The sequence below is a fragment of the Hibiscus syriacus genome, unplaced genomic scaffold (assembly GCF_006381635.1).
Source record: "Hibiscus syriacus cultivar Baekdansim isolate YM2019G1 unplaced genomic scaffold, ASM638163v2 tig00111621_pilon, whole genome shotgun sequence".
Taxonomy (NCBI): Eukaryota; Viridiplantae; Streptophyta; class Magnoliopsida; order Malvales; family Malvaceae; genus Hibiscus; species Hibiscus syriacus.
Genome location: NW_024063138.1, coordinates 3,148,098 through 3,173,130, shown reverse-complemented (window position 1 = coordinate 3,173,130; position 25,033 = coordinate 3,148,098). Strand labels below are relative to the sequence as shown.

General features: G+C 35.4%; 4 protein-coding genes and 2 pseudogenes across 9 annotated transcripts; 2 read left to right on the top strand and 4 right to left on the bottom strand.

The window, feature by feature from the left end:
- Window positions 1-482: 482 nt before the first annotated feature.
- LOC120166134 lies at window positions 483-2,608 on the bottom strand (annotated as a pseudogene).
- A 1,882-nt stretch (window positions 2,609-4,490) lies between these two features.
- Window positions 4,491-10,584, top strand: LOC120166136. 3 transcript variants are annotated; one of them, XM_039175492.1, is made up of 10 exons: window positions 4,491-4,495; window positions 8,013-8,037; window positions 8,153-8,222; window positions 8,365-8,574; window positions 8,749-8,930; window positions 9,049-9,223; window positions 9,314-9,525; window positions 9,674-9,799; window positions 9,889-9,980; window positions 10,365-10,584. In XM_039175492.1, the coding sequence occupies exons 4-10, from the start codon at window positions 8,378-8,380 to the stop codon at window positions 10,512-10,514; spliced, it is 1,134 nt and encodes a 377-aa protein (XP_039031423.1). In that variant the 5' UTR covers window positions 4,491-4,495; window positions 8,013-8,037; window positions 8,153-8,222; window positions 8,365-8,377; the 3' UTR covers window positions 10,515-10,584. The 3 variants fall into 3 exon arrangements, 2 of the variants coding, with proteins under 2 accessions (XP_039031423.1, XP_039031422.1); XR_005519898.1 differs by lacking the exon at window positions 4,491-4,495 and having other exon boundaries at window positions 7,933-8,037; window positions 9,882-9,980; window positions 10,365-10,456; XM_039175491.1 differs by lacking the exon at window positions 4,491-4,495 and having other exon boundaries at window positions 7,933-8,037.
- Window positions 10,585-10,890: 306 nt separating this feature from the next.
- Window positions 10,891-13,175, bottom strand: LOC120166078 (annotated as a pseudogene).
- Window positions 13,176-13,304: 129 nt separating this feature from the next.
- Window positions 13,305-13,798, top strand: LOC120166077 (H/ACA ribonucleoprotein complex subunit GAR1-like). The gene is made up of 2 exons (XM_039175454.1): window positions 13,305-13,353; window positions 13,515-13,798. Exons 1-2 carry the CDS (start codon window positions 13,305-13,307, stop codon window positions 13,796-13,798), a joined length of 333 nt encoding a protein of 110 aa, XP_039031385.1.
- A 6,396-nt stretch (window positions 13,799-20,194) lies between these two features.
- On the bottom strand, window positions 20,195-21,198 carry LOC120165921 (wound-induced basic protein-like). Its single transcript, XM_039175351.1, has 2 exons — window positions 21,045-21,198; window positions 20,195-20,319 (listed from the first exon to the last, which is right to left on the bottom strand). Exons 1-2 carry the CDS (start codon window positions 21,113-21,115, stop codon window positions 20,247-20,249), a joined length of 144 nt encoding a protein of 47 aa, XP_039031282.1. The 5' UTR covers window positions 21,116-21,198; the 3' UTR covers window positions 20,195-20,246.
- A 400-nt stretch (window positions 21,199-21,598) lies between these two features.
- On the bottom strand, window positions 21,599-24,394 carry LOC120165895 (E3 ubiquitin-protein ligase RNF4-like). Of its 4 annotated transcripts, XM_039175326.1 has the most exons (6): window positions 24,295-24,394; window positions 23,415-23,699; window positions 23,265-23,319; window positions 22,289-22,410; window positions 21,912-22,161; window positions 21,599-21,790 (listed from the first exon to the last, which is right to left on the bottom strand). In XM_039175326.1, exons 2-5 carry the CDS (start codon window positions 23,643-23,645, stop codon window positions 21,940-21,942), a joined length of 630 nt encoding a protein of 209 aa, XP_039031257.1. In that variant the 5' UTR covers window positions 23,646-23,699; window positions 24,295-24,394; the 3' UTR covers window positions 21,599-21,790; window positions 21,912-21,939. The 4 variants fall into 4 exon arrangements, with proteins under 4 accessions (XP_039031257.1, XP_039031258.1, XP_039031255.1 ...); XM_039175327.1 differs by lacking the exon at window positions 24,295-24,394 and having other exon boundaries at window positions 22,289-22,401; window positions 23,415-24,116; XM_039175324.1 differs by lacking the exon at window positions 24,295-24,394 and having other exon boundaries at window positions 23,415-23,896.
- Window positions 24,395-25,033: the final 639 nt, after the last annotated feature.

The following is a 25,033-nucleotide window of genomic DNA, read 5'->3' as shown; positions in this document are numbered from 1 at the left end:
TTAATGATCTTATTTAATAGTACGTTTTATTGATAGAATTGGAAATAATGTTATTATTTTCGATTAATGTTTATCCTGCGTAACTCGGGTTTTTGGATATTTGGTTTTCTGGCATGTGTTTCGATCTGGATTTTGTGAGTACTCGTAATACGGATAATCAGGTGCCTGGTTTTTTATTATTTTTAAACTATTAATTTTTTTAAATAGAACTTATATTATTAAAAAATATTATATTAATGATTAAAAATATAACTATTGGCTGGGTGGTTTTTTTAATTTTTTTAATTATTTTTAATATATAATTATTAATAACTAAATATATAATATTATAATATGTAAAAAATAAATATAATCGACTATTTGGGTAATTGGATACAAAAAAATACCTGATTTTTTTAATTCGGATAGGCTGGTAAACGATTCAGGTGAAGGGTATTTTTGAATACCCTACAGTGTGTAAACTGGAGGTGACAAGACTAGAATATCCAACTTTTATTGATTAATAATAATGGCAGTTACAGATTCATCTTGCCGACAAACCTGTCCAGCGGATGCATTTTACATGAGCTTAGAGCATGACTGTCATTTGCTCAACCAGATGAGAAATAAACTTGCCTTGGATCTCTCAATTCAGCAGAAATTGTTTCCATTTCATATGATTCTCTCTTACGGAAATTCCTGGTTCCTTGTCTACATCCACCATCACAGTCTCCACGGGCACAGCCTTGTTAATGTCTTCCATGGAGAAATACCCATCCTCGTCTCTCCTAGTCACCTCCACTCCGGCCTTCAAGTCCCCGGCCACGAGCTTGGCGTTCAAGAACTGGTCACCCTTTAGTGGCAACAGCACCAACTGGCAATCGTTCATTATAGCTTCTATAATGGAACTAAACCCAGAGTGGCAAACATAGCAACCCACATTTTGGTGTGCTAATATAAGCTGTTGTTGGACCCATCCCTTGTGGACAACTCCTCTTCCCTCAACTGCCTCCATGAACCCTTTTGGCGGTACCCGATCGAGCTCAGCCTGGGCTTCAACTCCACCGGGGAAGTTCAAAAGCAGGAAAAATGGCAGCCCGGTGAGTTGTAAACCCATAGCCAGTTGTTTTAACTGATCATCTTGGAGAAACGTTTCACTGCCGAAGGAGCAAAAAACGACGGACTTTGGTGGGTGTTGAGCCAACCAATTTGCCCATTTCTCGTTGAGCACACCAGACGGTGGGTCTGGAACAAGTGGACCACATAAAAGAACTTGCTTTTGAAACTGGGTCTTCATGAAATCGATGTAAGGCCCCTCCATTTCATTGCAGGTTTTGATAACTATTACACTGCAGTTTTCAAGGCAGTCGATGACTCTATAGTAAACCGCGGGGGCACCATCAAAGCTCTTGAAAACATATGTCAAGTCTCGAGCCTGGAATGCTTTAAGAGAAGTAACCGAGGTTTCCGGGAACCCGAAAGGAGGCTTCTTTAGGTCTTCAACAGCGGGTTCCTCCTCGGTTTCAACTCCAATAAGCCTAACGGGGACCATGAGGTAAGCACCAGAGATGGCGGCGAAGACCTAGAAGCTAACCGTCTTGATGCCGAGTGGAGAGCACATTTTGGGAAGCCAGTGTTGGGGGAAATCAAAGAAGACAAAATGGGGTTTGAGGTCTGAGAGTAGGGTTTGGATTTTAGGCTGCATGAGATCCAAGGCTTGCTTGAGAAGTTCACGCATGGCGGGTGTCATCTCAGAAGTGTTGTGGGTGTCGGGGGTAATGCCATGGACCGGAGGGATTTGGAGAGGGATGATTTGGATGCTGGGAGAGACGAGGAATGAAGATTTGATGCGTGAAACATTACCTGGAGCTGTGAGGAAGGAGATCCCAACTGACCAACTCCATGAAGGGAAAGCTTGTTCGAGAGTTGACTGAATGGGCTAATGTGACCCAAAGCCAAAATAAGGGAGCATCACTGCATGCATCTCTTTTGCTTCTTCTGCCATTGTTTGATGCTTGTCGTCCTGAGTGCATCTGATATTTTGGGGCCTATATTAATAATAATCAGGGATGGACCGCCGAGTGGGATGGATTGAGGAACAATAATCCTCTGCATCTCTTTTGTGTGCTTCTGTTTATGCCCCACCAATAACATAATAACACATGTATTAATGAATTCCATTAAAACTAACAGCAATTCACTGTTAATTTTTTTTTACCCCAACTTTTTTTACTGCCGATTAATCATCTCCTCCACCGTTCTCTGATTGACTTCGCACCTTCAGGTTCTTCCAATTATGTTTCAATTCATCATGCAGTGTCAAGTACTCCGGATATCGTAGGCGGTGCTTCAGCTCCTACTGCTTTAATTGTCGTCGCGGATATAGGTAAGCTAAGAGGACTTGAAAAAAAAAGGTAAACAATAATGTCAATTTCTGACCCTAACCATGAATAAACTCCTCAACCACATGGAAAGAGAGAAACCATTAGATTTACCCCAACAGCTACGGATTACAGCCGGTAATTTCACCAACTTACTTGATTCAAGTGGCTTTGGAACAACGGATTGCAACCGAGATAACAAGATTAAACCCCAAGAAAAAATGGGTCAGTTGCGAGATTCAATGAAATCAAGAAAAATACAAAAACACATGCAATCAAAAGATTAAACTTCAAAAGCCATAGCACCTCCTAGCAATCATACTTCATTTCCTCGAGCGATTCCTTCACTGCTTGGACCGGAAAATTGAGGGTAGCCAATGACACCCTCATCGTGAACGCCACTTGATCGTAAGTTAAAGCTCTTCCTTACCTTTATGCAACTCTTTTCGGGTTCGGGCATTGAATAAATGTAACAAGTGTATACCTACCGTTCAAGCATTGAGACGGTCCTATCTTGAGTAAGTGTTTATCAACCGTTCAAGCTAACCATGCATTGTTTGGGCCATAATAGGATTTCATTTATCCTTTTCTCTCTTTCTTTGTGGAATCTAATGTCAAAAATGGATGTATCATCGCAATAACCGGATGCGATGTGCAAGTGCAACTACTAGTCAGGCACTTAAAGTTGATATAAAAATACCATTAAATAAGGTAAATTACAGGAATGATCACTTACATTTTATATTTTTTTTATATTTTTACTTACTAAATTTTAAAAAATAAATTTTAGTTATTTGTGTTATCATTTTATCAAGTTTTAGTACTAAAATGTTGAATGTCGTTAAGTTGATGATGTAAAATATCAATAAAAAGGTTAAAATATTTGTGGGTAAACTATAGCAATAGTCCCCTTTGCTTTTGGTCTGAATGAATTTGGTCACCGGTTTAAAAATAAAGTGTGTTTGGTTCCTTACTTATCTGTCCATTCGAGAAGAATATCCCAAAGCAAAAGACCAAAGGGAAGAATAATCAAGCACAGACTCACCGTTCATCCACCGTTTCATTTAACCTTTTCCTTCTTTACTCTTAACAATTCTGTTTCTAATCCTTTTCCCCCCCTTTGAATTGTTTTTTCTCGTTTCCAATTGAAAGAAGAAGAAGAAGAAGAAGAAGAAGAAGAAGAAGAAGAAGAAGAAGAAAGGAATGCCGTCTCAAACGCGTTCTTTCGAAGCCCGTTTTCATTGTCATATGTTTGAGAAATCAAAGGTGAAAGTTGATCCATGAAGATTCTAGGATGAGATTGCTAGTTTCTACAATAGAGGGAGAACGATTATGGTCGCCTTTATAGGCCACAACTAGCATCGATGGATCATCTAAAGCTCTTTCCACGTGATTCCGAGTTGGACATCCTCTCACACTACTGCACTGCACCCTTGTTCCAATCATGTCTCAAAACCAGACCAACAAAAGAACATGTTGGAAACTGATCTCAAACTATCCACTTTGTTTCAAACTGAAAGAGTAATTTATTTTATACCTCGGATGTTTTGATTGGCTTTTGACCATATCTCCTCCATGAGTAATCATCTGGTGGGCATGGGATATCAGCCAACTCCAGACTTATAGCCGGATGCCCCGGAACCCTTACAACCCCTTTCGATCTCTACTTTCTGTCCAAGATCAAACATGAAAAGACAACTCATGCAAGAAAATAAACACGATGACAACTCTGGAATTAATAACTTTGTACAAGGATATGATTATATATTTGAAAGAGCAGCCAGCGACGAGAATCAAGCAAGGAGCCACAGGAATATTCTTTCCAACCATAAACTATAAGTGTACCCTATTTAATTAATTCACATCAATTTGCACATGCAAATTTCATGTCCCTCGATTTTCATCAACATGCCTGTAAATGCATTAATTTTTTATATTAATATCTTAAATAAAAAAAATAGTCGATTCGAATGGAATATATCTATCTAAGGGTTTATTTAAATTTAATTATAGTTATTTGTAATATTTCAATATCGATTGATTTCAATTTAAACGACTCTATCAAATCATATACAATATACATTTGTATTTCCTTTTCATATGTGTTGAGCCAATGACGACGGTGGTGAGCGACGGTCGGCAACGAGGGACTTTATTCAAATTTAAGGGTCAAATTAATATTTTATTTAAAGTTTAGAGTCAAAATGATATTTTATCCAATGTTTAGAGGTTAAATTAAAAATTAATCATCTTTTCAAACTTGTTACATAATCAAACTAATAAATTAACTACTCAATAACCAAAATATAAGAAAACATAAGTGACCAAAATTTAATAAATCGATAATATAAATGATTGAAATATAAATATTTTAAAATTAGAGAATAAAAGTGAACAAAACTAAAACAATTTGAGCATTCTAATAGTTAATCCATTAATTAATCACACAAAATATTTTCCTCGATTCAAATTTTTTTAATTAATATTTTAGGGATAAATAATACTCTCTTCGTCCTATTAAAATTATCCAATGCTGACTTTTTTGGTCATATTTTTAACTTTGATTCATTTTTATTTAAAATCTTTTATTGATAAAAAATAAAAAATATTTTTAAAAAACTTTCAATCTAGTAATTTTTAAATATGTATTGTATAAAATTTAATTATTTAAAATAAAGATGGTTATAGTTTGAAAATTTTAACTTTTAAAAAGTTAATACTAAATAAATTTAGTAGAACGAAGTTAGTAAAATAATATAAAATTTAAATTTAAAAAGAGGATATATATATATATATATATATATATAAAATTTAATTTTTTAAAAAATGTAAATTTAATCTCATTCACTAAAATAACTATTATTATTTTTAGTTGTCTTCTACTTCTAGGGCTTCACAATGACTAATTTGAATTGATCTAGGTCAGACATCTGACTTTGGTATATGAATCTCCCGATAAGGATTTTCTGCATAGTCAGGGACTCGAATCTATAGCATTACTTAAGCGAATTGAATTACATGTGTATATATATATAGAGTACATATAATTATATTAAACTAATTTGAATAAATAAATACTATAAAATATGGATATAATTTTTTTTATTATTCTATATTATTTGTATGGTAATATTTGCTCTAAAAATCCTTCATCATTTTGGTAATGAATATTTAAATATCCTATAATTTTTAGTGTTAGAACGTGAAATTTCTAAAAATAACAATTATTCTTTTAACTAAACGTGAAATTTCTAAAAATAACAATTATTCTTTTAACTACTGAAATAATTTGATTCGTATAAAATATGTACATAATTTAAATGTAACAAAATAATCTTAAAATCAATTTAAAAGAATCTTATAATTAGAGTACCTGATGTAGGAAATAGCTTACCGAAAAATGTTAAATAAAATATAAGCAAAAATGCATCAAAAGTCATTGTATTATTAAAAAATTAATGTCGATATTGAATTATTTTTTTAATATAATTCTCCAATTTAAAAAATAAATCTAATATAGTCATTTTACTAATATTTTTCGTCGTTAACCGTTACAGTACTAGCGTACCAATTTACGATGTTGGCGTGGAGTCTACGATGCTGATGTGACAGTTCATGGTGTTGACATAGTAATTCATCTGCCATGTTTGAATTACCGATTTAGTAAATTTGTCACGTCATCTGTCACGTTAATCGTCATCCTAGACTATCATGTCAACATCGTGGATTATCACATCAACATTGTGAACTATTACATTAGCATTATAACATTCAATAGGAATGGGCATGGCTAAATTATATAACTGACACCATTTTTTTTTAATTTTCCCTTTCTAACACCGTTTGACCAATATTTCCAGAAGTAGCACCATTTCTGCTGAGTTGGCAAAGGCGCGTCCCCGGGGACGCGCTTTACCCGTGTTTTCGTTGAGTTGGATGCCACGTGTGGAGGCGCGTCCCCGGGGACGCGCCTTTGCCATATCAGCAGACACGTGTGGAAAGCGCATCCCCGGGGACGCGCCTTCCATTAAATGTCATAAATGCCCCCATCCGTTTTCCTAACTACCCCTCCTCCTCCCCTATATAAACCCCCTCAACCCTCCCTCATTCTTCACCAAAATATATTCTCCTCTCTTATATAACTCAATTCTCCAACTATTTGAGTTTTAAATTTGTTATTAGTGGTAAGAAATTTATTTTTATGTTAGTATTTTTTTTAAATAGTTATTTATTTTTATATAATATTTTATGTAAATATTATTTTTTTTATTAAAATAATTTATATAATTATTATTTATTTAGAATTATTAATTTTTTTTTGCTAATTATATTATTTTGTCTACAGTTATAATGGAAAACGAAATGCTGTTGCGATTGGATATGATCATATCTCCAGACATTTTAGCGATGGTAATATTTTTATAATTAATGTTAACATACATTAACAAAATACATTTGATAATTCTTACATTAATCGAAATATTTTACATAATATATTATTATTTATAATATAATAAAATAAACTATTTATTATAAACAAAATACGTCTGCTGAGTTGGCAAAGCGCGTCCCCGGGACGCGCCTTCCACACGTGGCATCCAACTCAGCGAAACGCGGGTAAAGCGCGTCCCCGGGGACGCGCCTTTGCCAACTCAGCAGAAAGGGTGCTACTTCTGGAAATATTGGTCAAACGGTGTCAGAAAGGGAAAATTTAAAGCAAACGGTGTCAGTTATGTAATTTAGCCAATGGGCATAGGTCAGGTTTCGGCCAACCGACTAGACTCGAAAAATTTACATCCTTCATCCGACCCGACCTGACCCGATCCAAAAAATATATACTCTCCACCTAACCCGAGTCCGACCCGATTTTTTGATATAAAATTCGAACCTGGTCTGACCCAAAATAATAATAAAAATATTATTTTTATTCGATAAAAACAATGATTTAATTGAAAAAAATGAATTACCCGTCCAACTCAGTTGGTAGAGCGCAAGGCTCTTAACATTGTGGTCATACGATCGAGTCCCATGGTGGGCAATTCATAATTCTGATTGCCGGGGGTCTCTCACGGAAGTTGCTCTCAATATGACGTTAGAGGCAGCCTACCATCCTACCTCTCCTTTACCCCATTACATATAGTAATAGAGTCAACTAATTTTTTTATTTAATTGAAAAAAATAATATATAGAGAGTATTATTGTAATTATTTCTAAATATATAAGGTAAAATTATATTTTTCTCAGGTCGGGTATTTTTCACTCTAAATTCGAATCAGATCTAACCCGAACATCATCTTTAAAAAACTCGACTTGAACCCATTTTTTTAAAAAAAAACCCGATCCAATAAGATCAGATCAAATCAAAACTCATCAAATTCGAGTCTCATGACCATACCTAACAACCAATGATAAAAAATATTAATCAAAAAATTACATTGAATTTATTTTTTTGAGTTAAAGGTGACATAAAAAAAATATGACAATGATATTGATTTTTTTTTTCAAAAGTATCACTCGTAATTTTTGCCTTATTTTTCTTACATAACACGTAGTCTTTTCGTTTATCTCGGAATAGGGTAAGGGTATATTTCTGTCGAAAGCGCAGGGAAGCAAAGCAAAGTCAAAACTAGCAAAACAATGGGTGGTGATAAGATCATCCATCCTAGCTTCAGCTCTGGTATGTAAACAGTCTGTTTCTGCTTCGCTTCTGCTACGTGTTTCCTTTCTTTTTGATCTTTTAATATTAAACTTATTTTCATCTCTCTTTTTTCTTGCAAAATTTGAACATGTAGAGGAAGAGTCCTCAGTAGACCAAGATTTCCAATTTCCACCGTTGCCTTCCCACAAGCCCACTTTGATCAGGTATTTAAAAAACAAAACTTTTCCCCTGTTTTAATGAATGAAATGCTTTTAGCCTTTGTAATTGTCTTGGGGTCAATTTGTTTTGTTCTTTTTCTGTTGGTGAAGTATGATGAGTTTGGTTATTTGGTTTCAAATGAGTCAGGGATTATTCGAGAATGAAGATTGAAGATGGGGAAGCTGGTAGATCGTTTCTCGAAGATTTTGATAACATGGGTTCTCCATTTTCCTCTTCTCTGGGGTTTGAAATTTATAACAAGAGGAGACAGAAGGTTTACAATGAGGTTTTGCAGAGTTATGAACTTTCCCGGGTTCAAAGTATGAATCTAAACGAGGGAAAGGACAAAATTCTGAGGTATGCATGTTCTATTAGCACAAATTCATTTTCTTTCTGAAAAAAAGTTCTCAATTTAATGTATGCGTGTAATATGCTCAGATTATTTTATTGTAGCTGAAGTTCAGCATTTGTTGTTCAACGTGGATAGAGTTGGTATTACGTTAATTGACATGTGTAATTTCACATGAACAGTTATGTCCCTGGAGCATGGATTGAGAATGTCAGTGACATGAAACTGAGTGATTATGATGTTCCAGAAAGAACATCACTCCTGTTGATTGGTCCGAAAGGGTCAGGAAAAAGTAGCCTGGTCAATAGAATTTCAAGGGTGTTCGAGGATGGCGATTTTACACCAGAAAGAGCTCAAGTATCATGTAATGTTGTTTCATTAGTTTATTACAAATGCTGAACTCGTGAAGAAATGCTTTTAGGCTAGTAGATGTAATTGTTATAATATCCTCGACCCTAAATTAGTATTTCTCTCTAATGCAGATAATCCATCTGTTGGAGATGGTACCTACTATCTCCAAGAATACATGATCCCAAGAGGTTCAGCTTCGTTCTGTCTTTATGATACCCGGGGCTTGTCTAATGACACATCTGAAAACATTAATATGATTGAGTATTGGATGAATAAAGGAGTTCGCCACGGCGAACTTGTTTTCAGGTCTGTATTTTAACTTTAGGAAGTAGTTTATATCAGACATGTAATTCTTCCTATCTTCAGATTTGTTCATATGAGGGATTTGTTTATCAGGAAATCAGATGGTTCTAGTTTGAGGAGAATGATGTTTAAAATACGCAACCTAGGCCGGCAGTCTTGCAAGACCCGGACAGTTAATTTTGTCATTTTTGTTGTTGACGGGGTCTCAGTTTTGAAATCCATGGAGGGTGATGATGACACGGCCGAGGTACAGTACATGCAAATGATCACCAAGGTTTTCAAGTGTCCATGCTTGTCGTTTAAAGGTACACAGATTATTTCATGTAATGTGCGGAGTGATCAATAAGACAGCTTATTTATTCTGAATGGCTGGTAACTACCATGTATTTCTTTTACACAGTTTAATGTGACTTATTATCAGGCCACCAATTTGCTGAATGCTTCTTTTTTTAGATGATAAACCTGTTGTTGTTATCACACATGGAGATTTACTTTCAATTGTTGACCGTGTTCATGTCCGACTTCATTTGGGAGAGCTGCTGGGTATTCCACCTGCAAAACAAATTTTTGACATTCCAGGTGAGTTCTTCAGTTTATTTACATTTGTTATACTAATAACAGTTTTCCACCAAATGATTGCAATTGAATCTAAGCCTTTAAGTTTGCAGAAACCAACGATCCGGTAACAGAGTTGACAATTATTAATATGTTGTGCTACTCGCTCGAGCATGCAGATCGAAATCTTCCACACAAGAAACGGGTAATAGAAATATCCATCTTGCACCCATAATAAGGCTAAGATGTTCTCAGTGGCTGCATATTCTTTTTAATATGATTTGGAAAGCATGCTGATAACTTGTGAATGCCTGCATTTTTGGCTTCGTTCATGATGCTTACAAAGTTTCTTGGCAAGTGCTTTGCTCTAATCCAAAATAGTTGTTGGAATCATTTTCCTTTTTCAAGCAAGTCATTTAGGTTTTGTATCTAATTCACTGTTTACATGCAATATATGAGGCATTCTAGTTTTTTATGACGGTTGTTTATGTTCCCCCAGTGGCGATACGACGTCTTGCGTGTGCATATAACTTGTTTAATTATTTTGTGAAAGAGATCCAAGTGTAATGGCTATTATAATCACATGCAGGTCCGCAAAGTATGTATATCTGCATTCATATATCTGTTATCGATGCTGGGGATTGCCTTATCAGTGGCTTACGTTCGAAGTTGGAATACGAGACATGATCGGGAACCAGAACTGCGCATAAATTGGTATGCTATCCGGCACATATGGTAAAGGATTAATTACAGTCAACTTCCTTTGTCTGGTGTGAACAACATGAATACATTCGATCAAAATGCATATGTAAATGATTTGATGTTCTAGAATTTCAGTCTATTGGAATAAGGAGTTCTTAATAAGAAGTGCAACTCACCCCTGAAATTTTCTGAGAGGATTTATTTTGTAGAGAGTAAGAACAAGATAAGAAGATCTTGATATTGATCTTCTGAGAATAACAATCAACTGGAACATGCCCAGGCTGGCTAATTTTTAGCAATCCAGGAAGTAATTATACATTACAAATTAGACCACATTGGTGCACACTGGAAAAGCATGAACAATGAGGCAAGACTGAAATAGACTAGCTCCGGAAAAGAACTTAACGTTATAACTACAATATCCCGGATGCGGTACTGCTTGGAATCCTCTCCAGAAACATCGCCCTAGCAGCAGGGTCGGTTGAAAATCAACACAACACAGCAATAGTGGCCGCAGTGCGATCTTCTCGACCCCTCTAGAAATCATACAAGTGTGGTAAGCCTCCAAAACTACCATGATATCACCACCTGAGATCATGAAACCGCCTCTGCTATTTGCCTACTGAATCTTTCTTGCACTTGTAGCTTGAAACCATAAAAATGTACTATTGACTGCAAAAGGGATTTTTCAATGTGATTAAATCCTTCGGGACACAAGAATCCTATATGAACCACACCATGAAAAGAAAGCGGATGATGCTCACATTTAGACCAAAATGATAGGTTCAGCTCTGAATGCATCTGTTGATGTTTGTGGGAGCATTCTCCATTAGGTTTAACAACTTTTATGCCACAAGTGAAGCAATTCAACTTCATCTCCACCTGCCTTAAAAAAAATCATCTCCAATTCTGTGTTCTGAAAGTTCATCAACCACCGGACGAAATGGCTGGGAGTTTCTGTAAGCTCTTTCCTTGATGGATCTTAGCCCAAAGATTCGAGTGTTGAAGCTACTGCAGCAACCATTCCGGGTTTGGCCGCGACAATGTCGGAAGAACCATTAGCCATGGAGGAAGCATAGGAAGGGCAACAACTTTTACGCGTATGGCTCCTTGTTGGAATTTTCTCCATAGTTACACCTCTGAATTTGAAAAGACGCAGAAAGTCACCCCAAGCATCGAAGTTTTTGTTTCCAAAGAGAGCTGCACCTTTATCCATCGTTGATGATTTGAGTCATGGAAGGCCGGGAAATGAATGTGCAAGCACCGGAGGATCACAGCAGCACCTGCTGGATTGATTCCGATGTACAGAGCCAGGCATACTTCATCGGCTAGTCGTTGTGGGTCTTGCAGTTGTTTCGCGAATATATCAGCTACTCTAGTCTAGACAGTTTGCTCAATCCAACGACACGCTGACCCGATGGCACATAACCTACATGACACTTGACTTGAAAGTTGAAACGGGAGCAAGCATGACTCGCAATACGAGAAGAAATCAAGATCTCTAACAATTACAAGTCCACATGCGCCTCCGGCATGACCAACTCTTCATGCCAACCCACAACAGGTAATAAAGCTCCCTGAACAATATCCTTCACCGTTTGTTTGTAACCTGGAGAAATTAATGGAAAAGTCCTGATCAAAGACGAAATATTAGATTACAGGAAACATTTATAGATACGGGTGCATATGTGAGATGAAGGGGAAAATATGCACATTCTTATACAAATAAATGAGCTTCAAAAACTTCGTACAAACAAACAGACAGACAATCTCATGCACTAATAAGGGTTTAAATTATTCGAGTTTGAATGAACAATGTTATATTTGTATACATTTGTTTATTTTTTAAAATGTCCGATTTGTGCTCAACTCATATTTATTTATTTATTTTTAAGGGATTCATGTAACATTCATGAACATGTTCACGAACATGTTAATTTACCATTTGTAAACATACTCGTTTTGTTTTATATTAGCCCACCATCACTCTTTTCATCCTTTTAACTTCAAAGCCAAAGAAAAAAATGGTGAAATTATACCACCACTCCTTAATTTTTTAAGATTCACATTTTAAACTCCAAAATTTATCTTATGTTCAATTTAATCCCTAAGTAAACAAGTTTCTAAACGAGTTGATAAATGAGTTTATAGATGAGTTAATAAACAGACTTGTTCGTGAATATAAACGAACTGATTACACATCTATTTATATTCGTTCATTTATTAAATGAACATAAAAATATTTGTTCATACTCTTCTACTCAATAAACAAACGTAAATAAATATTATATACAAATAATTCATCGGAGACTATATCCATTTTCATTTACATTAGTAATGCTCTATTAGAGCCCGCAACTTGCAAGATGAGCAATTGAAAACCTCTCTACAAAATAATGGGCAGTTAGTTCAGTTATACTATAAAAACTAAAAGCGGGAAAAACAAATGCACATGAGACGCACCTCTTGTTCCTTCTCGAAGTGCTTGGCAACGCTAAGAGCCTAAGAGGAGTTTTCTTAATACCTTCTCGGTTGATATCTTCACCCAAACCCTGCAACAAAACTTTAACAGCATCCTCAATGGCTTTAGTTTTTTGCTCCTCCAAAACACACAGCCTCTTAATTTTTGATGTAGCTCCCCATTAATGGGTGGTGTGCAATGTTACAAGATCATGTTTGTTACAGCATTAGGTTGCATTTAGTATTTTTTTTGTTTGTGGTGGAAATATACATTTATATGTTTCTTAACAAGCTACTTTATGGTTGTTAGAGGAATTAGAAATGAGCTTCTACTTTGCTCATCTATGAATCTATGATTACGGGAACAATGGAAACAGCATCGAAACTGTGTTTCCATTTTTCAATAATCGACAGTTGTAATCTTTAGCTGTTGGCATGAAACTTATGTTTCCTTCTCTTGATTTGATGTGAATGGTCACTGAAGGAAAAACAAGTTTTGTGGTTAGTCTTAGGAGATTGGACAACAAACCTTGTGGAAATATATTTTGCATGTTTTAAGACTCTTCTTCATTTACAGGGAACAAAGGACGGTCTTCATCTGTTGGTGGGACTGGATACAGAAATGAAGGAGCAAGGGGGCGTCGAAACTATGGCGGCAGCGGCGGCAGGGGATATAGCCGGGGAGAGTTTGGCAACAGGAGCAGCAATGGAGGATATTCAAACCACCGTGGAGGTGATGGATATCAGAGGGGTGAGCACATGGGTGCTGGTGGTGGCCGTGTGAACCGCTCTGGTGAACGAACTTTCAATGCAGCCGCAGCCAAGAATGTGGCACCAAGGGTACTATCTGCCCCTGCTTGAAGAAATAGGTCGACCACTGATCAGAAGATAACATCCGGTTTTTAGTGTAGTGATTCATCAAATTGTTGCGTTTTAGAGAAAGCATCGAGACTTCATATTTTGATTTTTTGTTTCATTTTGGTAAAACGGTTGAAATTATGATATTTAACTACATATTTTAACAAAGCATTAAATATCTTAGTTTAGAGGAAAAATTTTAGTATTTGCATTAATATTGTGGTAAAATGTTAAAAATTTTGGTATTTAGTTATATATTTTGGTAAAACATAATATCTCACATGTCATCTTAAAAATTTTGAAACTTAATTAGGCTATTAATAGACTAATTCTCAACTTATTTTGATAAATTTTAAAAATAATCTAATTTTTCTAAATAGGTACGGAGATTGCATAAATCATAATGGGCATCATGTGAAATAATATCATATATATATTCAGGGAAATTAAAAGCAAAATATAAGGATGAATGATTAATGACAGTCTATCGAGTAAAAGTGTGAATAGTTGCACGAATCAACTTACATCAGTGGTTAAAGAAATTGTTATTGTTATTGTTACTAGAGGTCATGAGTTTGAGCACCAACAGTTGCAGCAAGGTGATTAAGCGTTCATTATCAAATGATTGAGAATATGTAGAACAAATGTTATTTTGTAATCACTTTAACTTAATAAAAAAGTGTGAATAGTTGAGGCATATGCTAAAATGGCAAAAATGCCCAAATAAAGCTACTGGGAATGTTTAATTCCCAGTTTAAGGATGTTAGTTCATTATTTCCCCAAATGGGGTGAATGTTACAGGGTTGGATGCATTGCTTTGGATCTATCGGCGTCTTCACATTCGTTCAAGGATCTCTCGGCGTCTTCAACATAAAATTTTCCTGCAGGTGGATCACTCGGCGTCTTCCATGCAGGGAATGTTGCAAGGCTTCCTCGTACGATAAAACTTCCGAAGTGAAGTCTCTTGACCCATTTTTGCAACGCCATCGAACCGTCGAGCTCACTCTCGGTTTTCTCTATAACAACCCGATCTATCTCTTCATCAGTATTGCTTTTAACTAATAGCTTGTTTGAATGATCAGATGATGATGACACACATCGTTTATTTACTGATTCGGATTGCAAAAACCTTCTGATTCTAGCAAAGAACTTAAGCTTTCTAGAAGTAACCAATAGAAGATGAAGAGGAAGACATGCTCTGAGTTTGAGAGGGAGACATGGTTGGAGAAGGGAATTCAAAGAAGTGGGTTCATTGTTTATATAAACTACTGCGAACAGAAACCAGACAACCACCATTGCTCTCATTGCTTCACCGTTCAAACCAGCTTTTATCAAGACCCAACCACCTAGAAGCTTGCATAGGGGTTTTCTGCTATTGTCATCGGTTCTCCCTACTGGTTTCGCTGAAGCTTTATCGTACGAGGAAGCCTTGCAGCATTCCCTGCATGGAAGACGTCGAGAGATTCACCTGCAGGAAAATTTTGTGTTAAAGACGCCGAGAGATCCTTGAACGAATGTGAAGACGCCGAGAGATCCAAAGCAATGCATCCAACCCTGTAACATTCACCCCATTTGGGGAAATAATGGACTAACATCCTTAAACTGGGAATTAAACATTCCCAGTAGCTTTATTTGGGCATTTTTGCCATGGTAAAATACAACTAAAAACTAATACAATCGAACAATTATCTATTAAAAAAAAGATAGAAATGGCTGGGGAGTGGCCAGGCAAAGCCACCATGCTGCCCTTGACGTAAAAGAAATGTGGTAAAGTGGTAACTGCTTCCAACTACAACCGAGAAAGAAAACACATGTAGTACTAATTTTCGAATTGATAGATTTTAGAAGAAGAAAAATACAAATTTTAATAAAATATTAAAAATTATTTTAATATATTAAATATTTTAGTACATTGTTCGAAATTTTGATAATAACGTCATAAATATTTTAGTATTGTTTTATAAAAAAACAATTTACCAGATAAACACGTTACACGTTTTATTTTTATGGGTAAATTATAAATTCTTCTAATGAACTTTTAATCTCTAATCTATTTCATTTATTATACTTTAAAATTTTTCACTCAATTTTTTGTGAAATTTATTCACTCAACTTTATTCTTTGAATTTTTGTCACTTTTTATTATTTATTATTATTACTATATGAAATGAATAATTTAAATATAAAAATAATTTAAAATAAATAATAAAATAATATTTATTATTCTTAAATTTTAAAATATTTAAAATAATCACCGTTACTTCTCGTCATTATCGGTCTTCGGAACTAGTAGCCATTTGATACGTTGAGTTCGAATCTAGTTGTCGTTTCACATAAAATATCCCAAAACTCGCGAATATTGACCAAAATGTTTCAGTTTCCTAAATTTTGATCTCCTATTAGTGGACTTCGAAGCATGTTCTGCTAAAATGGAGCTTGAATTTATACTCATGGGATCGAGACGAAGGGACAAATGAAATTTAGGATCGAACGACCAGTATCCATGGTTGTCGATGTTTCAATTTCCTCACTTTTGGTCACCTATTCGTGGACTTCGAAGCATATTCCGACAAAATGGAGGTTGGATACAGATTCAAGAGGTCGAGACGAAGCGACCAATGAAATCAAGAACCAAACAATAACGATCTACGATTATCAACGGTGACATCCAACAATGACGAACAATGGATGGGTACCATCTAGGTTTAATTTTATACTTTTAATTATTTCTATAGTAAATAATAATATTAAATGTCATGCCATTAAAATAATAAAATAGTGAGTGAAATAGGAGAAAGAGTAATATTCAATTACTAAATTTGTAGTTGACCCTTATTTTATATATATATTGGTAAATATAGGACGAATACAAGATAATATATGTTCAAATACTCTCAATCATATGACAATGAATGTTCATATCCTATACATACACGATGTTTGAACTTAAAACTTTAAGAGAAAATAATAAATTTTATATTATATTTTAAGGAGAAAAAAAAGGCATTCTAGAATATTCCTGAATGAAAGAAAAATTGTACTGGTCTACTCATTAGATTGTTGTTTAATTGTAAAAATAGAACATATTTGATAATATTGTTGTTTACTCCATTGGTTTTGTAATAGTTCCAAGTTCCAACGCTTAATGAAGAAAAGAAACAGGCGAAGCCTGTACGGTGAGACAGGAAGGGAAAACACCAAACAAAGATGATGGCAGACCATGTTCACAAAATCATAACATGAGTTGAGAATTTGGGCATATTTCCAATTCGCTTGCTTTGTAAACAAACCCTGCGGCCCACTTGTGGCCAGGAGGGCACAAAAGTAGGTAGTTGGTTCAACTATTCTAGAGGATAATATGACCTTGCATTATTGAATTTTACCCTTCTTAAATTACTATAGCCTAAAAATACAAGAGTGCACATAGAAATCGAGTTTAATATGCAACTGCAAGTTACATTTAGATGCAAATCTGGAAGTCCTGCCACAAATGTTAAAGATCATTAGGTGAAACTTCCTTTGCATGTATCAAACTTAAGGGCCCTTTAACCGTTCTTTAGACACAAAAAAAAGAAAGAAAAAGAAAAAGGTTTGCCTCGGTTTATATGGACAATGATAAAGCACCTCTCTCTAGGCCTGCCTAACCTAAACTAACCTATTGTACCACACCATGCAGATAAGAAGCACAACAAGGAAGGAAAAATGGAAAAACTTTTCTTCGCCATTAACAGTAGGAAAATGATCAAATGCTCAAAGTTGGATTCCTGCATATTCATCGTTTGATGTTCTACTCATTCAAATGGGGGGAACAAGAAAAAGGGGTTACATTCCATGTGAAATCAAATAACATATTTACTTTGTCAGTCATCAGGGTGAAGTGAAATCCAGGTTCAATGGTACCCTTTCTTCTTGCCATGCCTGCTGCCGACATGGTGCAACCATCCAATCCCTTTGAGTGCCTTTGAGATCTTAACAAGGTTAGGCCTCCCCATTCCCAAATTCATCTTCCCAGCCGACAACTTCAAAGCCTGTAAGCAACACAATTGCCCATTCGACTCTTCCTCCTCATAATCATCATTATCGTAGTAACAGCCGCCATTGTTGTTACCACCACCACCACCTTTCTTTCCTTTTGTTTCTACTTTAGAGTCGGTTTCATAAGTCTCCCAAAGCAAATCCATCCCTTCACCACTACCATCCACATTATGTGAATGTCTCTCCTCGAAAAGCTTGCATGCCAATGTCCTCTTCCACTCCTTTTGCTTCCTCATCGACCCCATTGTTTGGCAATTCACCATTGCTTTGGCAGCGTGCTCGTACCCATTTTCAGCACCCATCACTTTAACATCACTTATTTTGTTGTTCCCCGCAGCCTTGGATCCCCCTGTCATGATTTCATCAACTTTATTGAACTCCACGCCAAGTGACTTGGCTTCTTTGCCTCTCTTTTTCGACGACAAATTTTCTCCCCCATCCTTTTTGACGACAAAGTCTTCAAAGATCTTCACCAGCGCCTTTACCTGATTCGTTTCCGTACTCTCCGGTGGTTTTTCATTCTCAGGCACACCTAAAGGACTCTTGTTTTCAGTGGGAGCTTCTTCAAAAGCTTGAAAGCAATCTCCTTTGAACTCCATCTCCCTAAACACGATCCTAAATGCTTCAAGCTCTTCAAAGCTTCCAAACCCATCACTTTGATCATCATCATAATCGTCAACTTTAGACCTCAGCGTTTCAACAAGCGTTTGGTAGGCAGTAAGTAGGAAACTTACATTGGATTCATGGTTGACAAAAGTGGGAGTGAAAGTGAGACACGAAAGAAGCAAAAGGGCAGTGGTGATAAAGAGAGGGGAAAGAAAAGAGAAAATCTTGAAGAAATAAGGGGAGAAGAAGATGAAGTAGGAGAAGTAGAGAGGGTGAGAGAGAATGAAGGAACAAAAGAGTATAAAGTCGGAGAGCAAAAGACTTGACAGGTCGTGAGTTTTCCTCTTGGCGGTCGTCAAAGAAAACTCAGACATTTTCGGTGAAGAAAGTGAGAAATTGAAGAAGATGGTGATGGATGGGAACAAGGGAAGACGAAACAGAGTTGAGAGAGAGCGGCGTGAATAAAGGGCAGAGATTGAGAGAGGGAGAATAAAAACTTTACCTGTCTTTGTCCCCCCTCAATCATCTTCATTTCGGACCACTCATTGATATAAAAATATTTTTTCCGTAGATTATATTTTTTATATTAATATGGACCAAATGTACTCCCTTTTTGTTACTCCTTTATTTTTTTCCTTGAATTAGTATGAACTTCTGAAAATGAAATTTAATAGCACATGCGATAGCTACTCCAGTGACTTATGAAATGTAAAGCTTAGGCTTGTGTGTACTATAATGAGGTAATAACAATCCTTCGAAGTGATTTCGTCCACCTATTATCATTTATAAGAGGGCTAGTTAAGTTATAGGGTGGGATACTGGGACTGGCGTGCACAGGGGAAGGTACCAGCACTCATGGGCATGCCCTGGGATAGATCTTAAGTTTCGTTTCATAGACTTATTAATTAATTGATTGATCAAAGATGATTATTGTTTTTATTTTATGTGATTCAAATTCAGATATTTACTTTAATATCTTTACTTAATGAAAAAAGTATTTTTTAAATTTTTATATAATTTAGTTATTTTAATATTTTATATTAATAACCTAATTCCATTCTAAAATCTTTCTTATTATACGTTTTTCGAACATATGATTCGATTTCCATCCTCACAGCATGCTACTACCCTTTGCAGTATAATAATCTAATTCATTCTTCATCATAGAACCTTAGGGAAAAAAAGATAGTTTAGCCAAAAAAAAAATTCCATTCATTTTGTCGGAGGCTGATAGGTGAGGGCCTTTTCCGCAAACATGGTGGCTCATTGGTACGGTCTTAATCCGTATAGTTCACTTCAAGCATCAACATTATTCACTTTACCATACATATCGACAGGGATGGACGGAGTAACGGTGTGGAAAATCACCTCTATGAAAATGTCAAATTCTCATATGATTTAAACATGTTCTTTGCATTTATTATCAATAATATATTTCCACCCCTAAAATTTTTGTAAACTCACCCCTCCTAAGATAAAGTCTTGCATCCCCGCAAGCTTGCTGATTCTAAATCGAATGGCATAACCAGAAATCATTGTGACACTGACTGAATCGATTAAAACCCTAGTGGCAGAAATATGAACAATGATTTGGCTCTGCACTAGCAATACTTCCATAAAAGAAATCCAACTTGGTCATATAACTCATAATGGCTCGATATCGGAACAGAATGCCAGATAAGAACATGTTCATTCCAACTCAAACAAGAAAAAGTAGTGGTATTTAGAAACACACACAAGCATTTCCATACTAAAACATCCACCAACCCATTACATTTTAAAAGCACACTAATTAAGCAAAAGCATTTGTTTACTCTGTCATAACCGGTTTGTTCTCATTCGCTTTGGGTCTTTGTTCCTTAGGCTTATGCTCCTCCATTTTCCTGAAAAGTAGACCAAACGTTTTACCAACATATTAGAAGCAAGTCATTTGAAACAAAGCATGGGAGAAGAAATAAGAACTTTAAACAGCAAAACAAGCTACGCTTGGAAAGACAGAAACAGATATTTTCAAGACAGAATCCGTTCACACTGCTCAACAAGAAATGAGAAGATATTCACAGAAAACAAAATAAAGAGATAATATCAACCCATACATCTCCAATAATCCAAACAATACTAAATATGTGTGAAATTAAAAGTTATACACTAAGTGTAAGTGGATCCTAACTATTTCCCTCTAATTTGGAAATATAATCCATAAAAAAATCAACTGTTGAACAAGAAAAAAAAATATTATTCTAAACATCATATTCATATTGTTCGATCTCACAATATTCCGGAAGAACTCTAATCTTTCGCCAGATAGTCGCAAAACATATGTTAAATAATTGAAATAAACATTTCAGTGCATACTATCCGGTCAAGTTTCAGCTCGAGTTGAAACGAAAGCACTTAATAAAAATTTCCCCTTTGACCAACGCCGTAATTAAAACAGGCGACGGAGCTTTAATCCGTATACAAAAATCTTCAGAAAAGAAACCCGTCACGATCTCATCAACTCCCGATGGCTATAGTCATTTACGTTAATAACATTTAAATGAAACAAAAAAGGAAGCAAAGTTGCTTATAAAATCAGGCTAAAAAAATGGAGAGAGAGAGAGAGAACCTATTGTCGGAGGAACCGCCTTTCTGGCTGAGGAATGAGCGGAAGAGGGGAGAATTGACGTCGTAAATCATTGTGGAAATAAACCCTAGGCTAACTTCCTCTGTTCACGCTCGAGCTGCTTATATAATAATCTAGCATTGGTGGTTATATAGTCAAAGTGTTGGGCCATTGCAATCGCCAATAAATCTGTTGAGACTTGGCCTTTTTGGGCTTACCCAGGGGAAGCCATCGTTAGTTTTTAGTTTTATCATATATAATGTTTTTTTTTCATAATATTTTCAGTCTCATTCATACCAACCGATTGATACCATTTATTTACCACGTACGAGAAGACGTTCTGTGTTAGAAGCATTTTTGTAAGACATTTTTATCTAAATTACATAATTATTCTATTACATCCTAATTACGTTTTCAATTATATTTGAAATAATTAATTGTGCAACTTTTGTAACTTTCAGATTAAAAATATAACATTTTTAGTTAAAACTCACCGTCATATAACATTATTGATTGTAAAGGAATCTATTATTAAATTATATAGCAAATTAACCAAGTTTGCCCCCCGAAAACTACCCAATTGTATATAAAATTGTAATAACAAGTCTTGATGACAATGAAGCTGAGCTGCTGATGAATTGAATGAAAAGCATTGTCCACTAAAGCATAGTCTTAAAACAGCACACGTCATATATTCCAAAATTAGCACAACCACCTGAATGCACTCCCTAGGACAGTTTCTATTGTCCCTGAAACAAAATACTATAATCATCACATCAACATACTCTCTTATACACTCTATAATACTATCAACAAAATCCAAAAACTATCAGACATTGATTTCAATGAGTAATAGAATAGTACACTTACGTTACTAGTTAGGCTTGAACTTCATTATTCAAGAGGCCGATGGAAGGAAGACCCTAATTAGTTCTCTCACAGCGACTTTTTTCCTGCAAGTTGGGCATCTTGGCTGAAAAGCTATTGCAGCTTTAATGCATCTCTTGCAGAATATATGCCCACATCTCGTCGACATCTCCTCTGTTAACGGCCCCATACAAATTGGACAATTGAAGGTTGGTTCCTTTCGAGGCGACTGTGGTGTTATGATTTCCTCAACCTGCCAGCCAGCAAAGTCCAAAGCATTCATCATAAATTTAATAAAAACCAGAAATGAACCCATATGAACACAAGTGCAGTGACAAAAGTAGGGAAATATGTGCATTTTTCCTTGAAAATGTTCTTACCACCGACTGTGTTGAACATTCCAAGTTCATAACGCTTGGGCTCGGAGAAAGTCTTCGGGCCCTATTCTGATTATTATCAGTTGACCTCCAGCCTAGAAGGGGAGGGATGTGAGCTACACCAACTAGAAACACAGTAATATTAGGGTAATAACTACAAAGAATGAATTAAGAAAATAAAGAACCTAGGCAATCACACCAGTAAAACATAAGCAACAAAGTTGAAAAGCAATACCATCAACCTTAGTAAATCCTACTCACACACCACAAACCCATAATAAGGGTAAACAACTATGTTAGAAACCAAAGAACTGCATTTTCATTAACAAATTCTCTTCTTGTAAGTAAGCACAAACCCTATAGGAGTATGGTTGGCAAGTTGCCAATGCTCAGCATACAGCAAAAGGAGTGACTACATCTTCTAAGAAAATATAGGCATAAAAAAGAAAAAGTAAAATTACTAATAGTACTTCCTGTTTTATTTCCATTTTATTGCAATTCTCTTGAGTAACATAAAGAAGCATTTGATCCATCAGCATCTTCTAATCAATTGCAAGGTACATAATATAACCTAGATTTCACTTGGATTGCATTGTGTTTGGTTAAGTGGAATGAGATTGATGTGCTCCTAATTAGTCTGACTTCAAATATGAAAAGATGAACTGCAATTCCTTATATTCAACAATTTATAGGGCAGAACAATTTGTCCCAAGGACCCTGAATCTCACAAAAACTAACAATGCACCTAAGTCAATACAGGGATTGAAACCCACAGGACATCTACCTTAAAATTCAGTCGTTAATGGGGCTTCAACAATGTTACTAACAAGGAATCTTTTGACTCGAGAAGATAAATAGAATTAGTTTACAAGGTAGATCATCAAAAAAACTTCTGCTATGCAATGTGCGTATGACAATGCAGGTAGCACATGAGGTCAAACAAAATACTAAAAACAGCATTCCACGTAAATTTAACTACCTGAATCTACATCAACAACAGTCCTTCCACGGTTCCTCCTTGAATTGTTCTGAGCCTGATAAAATCCCGATAAGTTAATAACAATCAGCATGATGCAAATGATCCATAAAGATAGATTTCATGTAAACCTTAAGTGAAATCGAAGCATACCTCTGCAAAAGCTCTAGCAGAAGATTCAATTACATCATCATCAATAGCCTCAACATCAATAGTTGCAGGTGGTCCAAGCTGTACGGATTGGCTAGTTTGTTCCCCATACCCAGCCTGTTGGGAAGTACCCTCCAGTTCTCGGATTTCACTGGGTGGAACATTCAGATCGAGCATTGCCTTTCTCCGTCGATACCCTCTAAGAGAAGGCCCCCTCACTTCAAGAGTGTTCATCTTCAACTTATGATTTTTCAAAGTACTACCCAAAGATTGCAGCCTCAATAAAACCTAAAAATGATAAAATACAACTCCCTCGGGTACATTCACAATAGATACGGTATCATATTTTCACTAAAAGCAAACAATTCCTTTACTTGATTGAAGTTCTTAAAAACCATTAGTTTCATTAGGAAAATGAAATGAAAACTCTAAGATACTCGTTAATTACAGTTACTAAAAAATTCAATCTTGAAATGAAACACAGCTCGTGATTTAGAGCTTAAAAACAGAATCCAGAGACAGACGCTTTATTGTTTCAATTTTTAAATAAAAGAAATGAAACAGGGACATGGGTAAAGTGATCAGAATACCATCTTAGCATAAAAATAAGATCTTTTTCACAAACTTTGCTTCCTAGAAAGTACAAACAGCAACAAAGGTGTTATCACCGTATTCCAGCTGGATTCAGTATATCAAGAAAACAAATGGCAAAATTTTAATCAAAATTAAAACTTTAACCACTAGAAATATCTAAAAAAGAAGAAAAGAATCGACAAGCAAAAGAAACCCAAATCCTAACAAAGGAAGATCAATTAGATTCCAACACATCAAATAAAAAAAAAGATTGGTAAGTCAAAAGAGAATGGAGGGTCAAATATGATACCTGAACCGGGAATCAAGTAAGTTAGACGAACAAAAATGGGGAATTCATGTGGACGAAGCGAAGAATCCTGGTGAAATTATGGCGTCTAGGGTTTTGAAACCAGGGACGAGACTATCAACAGTTTTATGAAGGTTGCGCGGTCGGTGTGAGCATGAAAAGTGTCCGCGTGGCGCGATTCCATCTATTCTGGTTACGTCTTCGCTTACATATGCAAGATCATTTTGGTCAATCACTCTACTTCCTCTCTCTTTTGTATTAATAGTGAGATTACAAATTTACAGTGGTGAGATTAATCACCATAATAGGTAGATTGATTACTATAATAAATAGATTAATCAAATAATACAAATATTTAATTATTCTATTTAATATTAAGAACTTAGTTGAATTTATAAATTATGGTAAGACGACTCTCTTCAAGTACTATTTAAAAATAAGAGAAACTAATATACATCCTATAGCATTAGAAGAGATGCGATTCAAATTTAGTAAATAAAATAATTTAAATGACAAAAAAAAATACTGAAGTAGGGTACGAGGAATAAGAGATGAATATTCAAACTAGACAATTTGATAAATTTCAAAAAATGGGTTAATTAAGTTGATTAATCATATTTTATTATTTAAATTTTATTCGATATTTTCTGAAATCGAATTAATTTAAATTTTTAAATCGAATCATCCTTAATCATCGGGTTGAGTTCCAAAACCAGAAGTAATATATATGTACTATGATTTC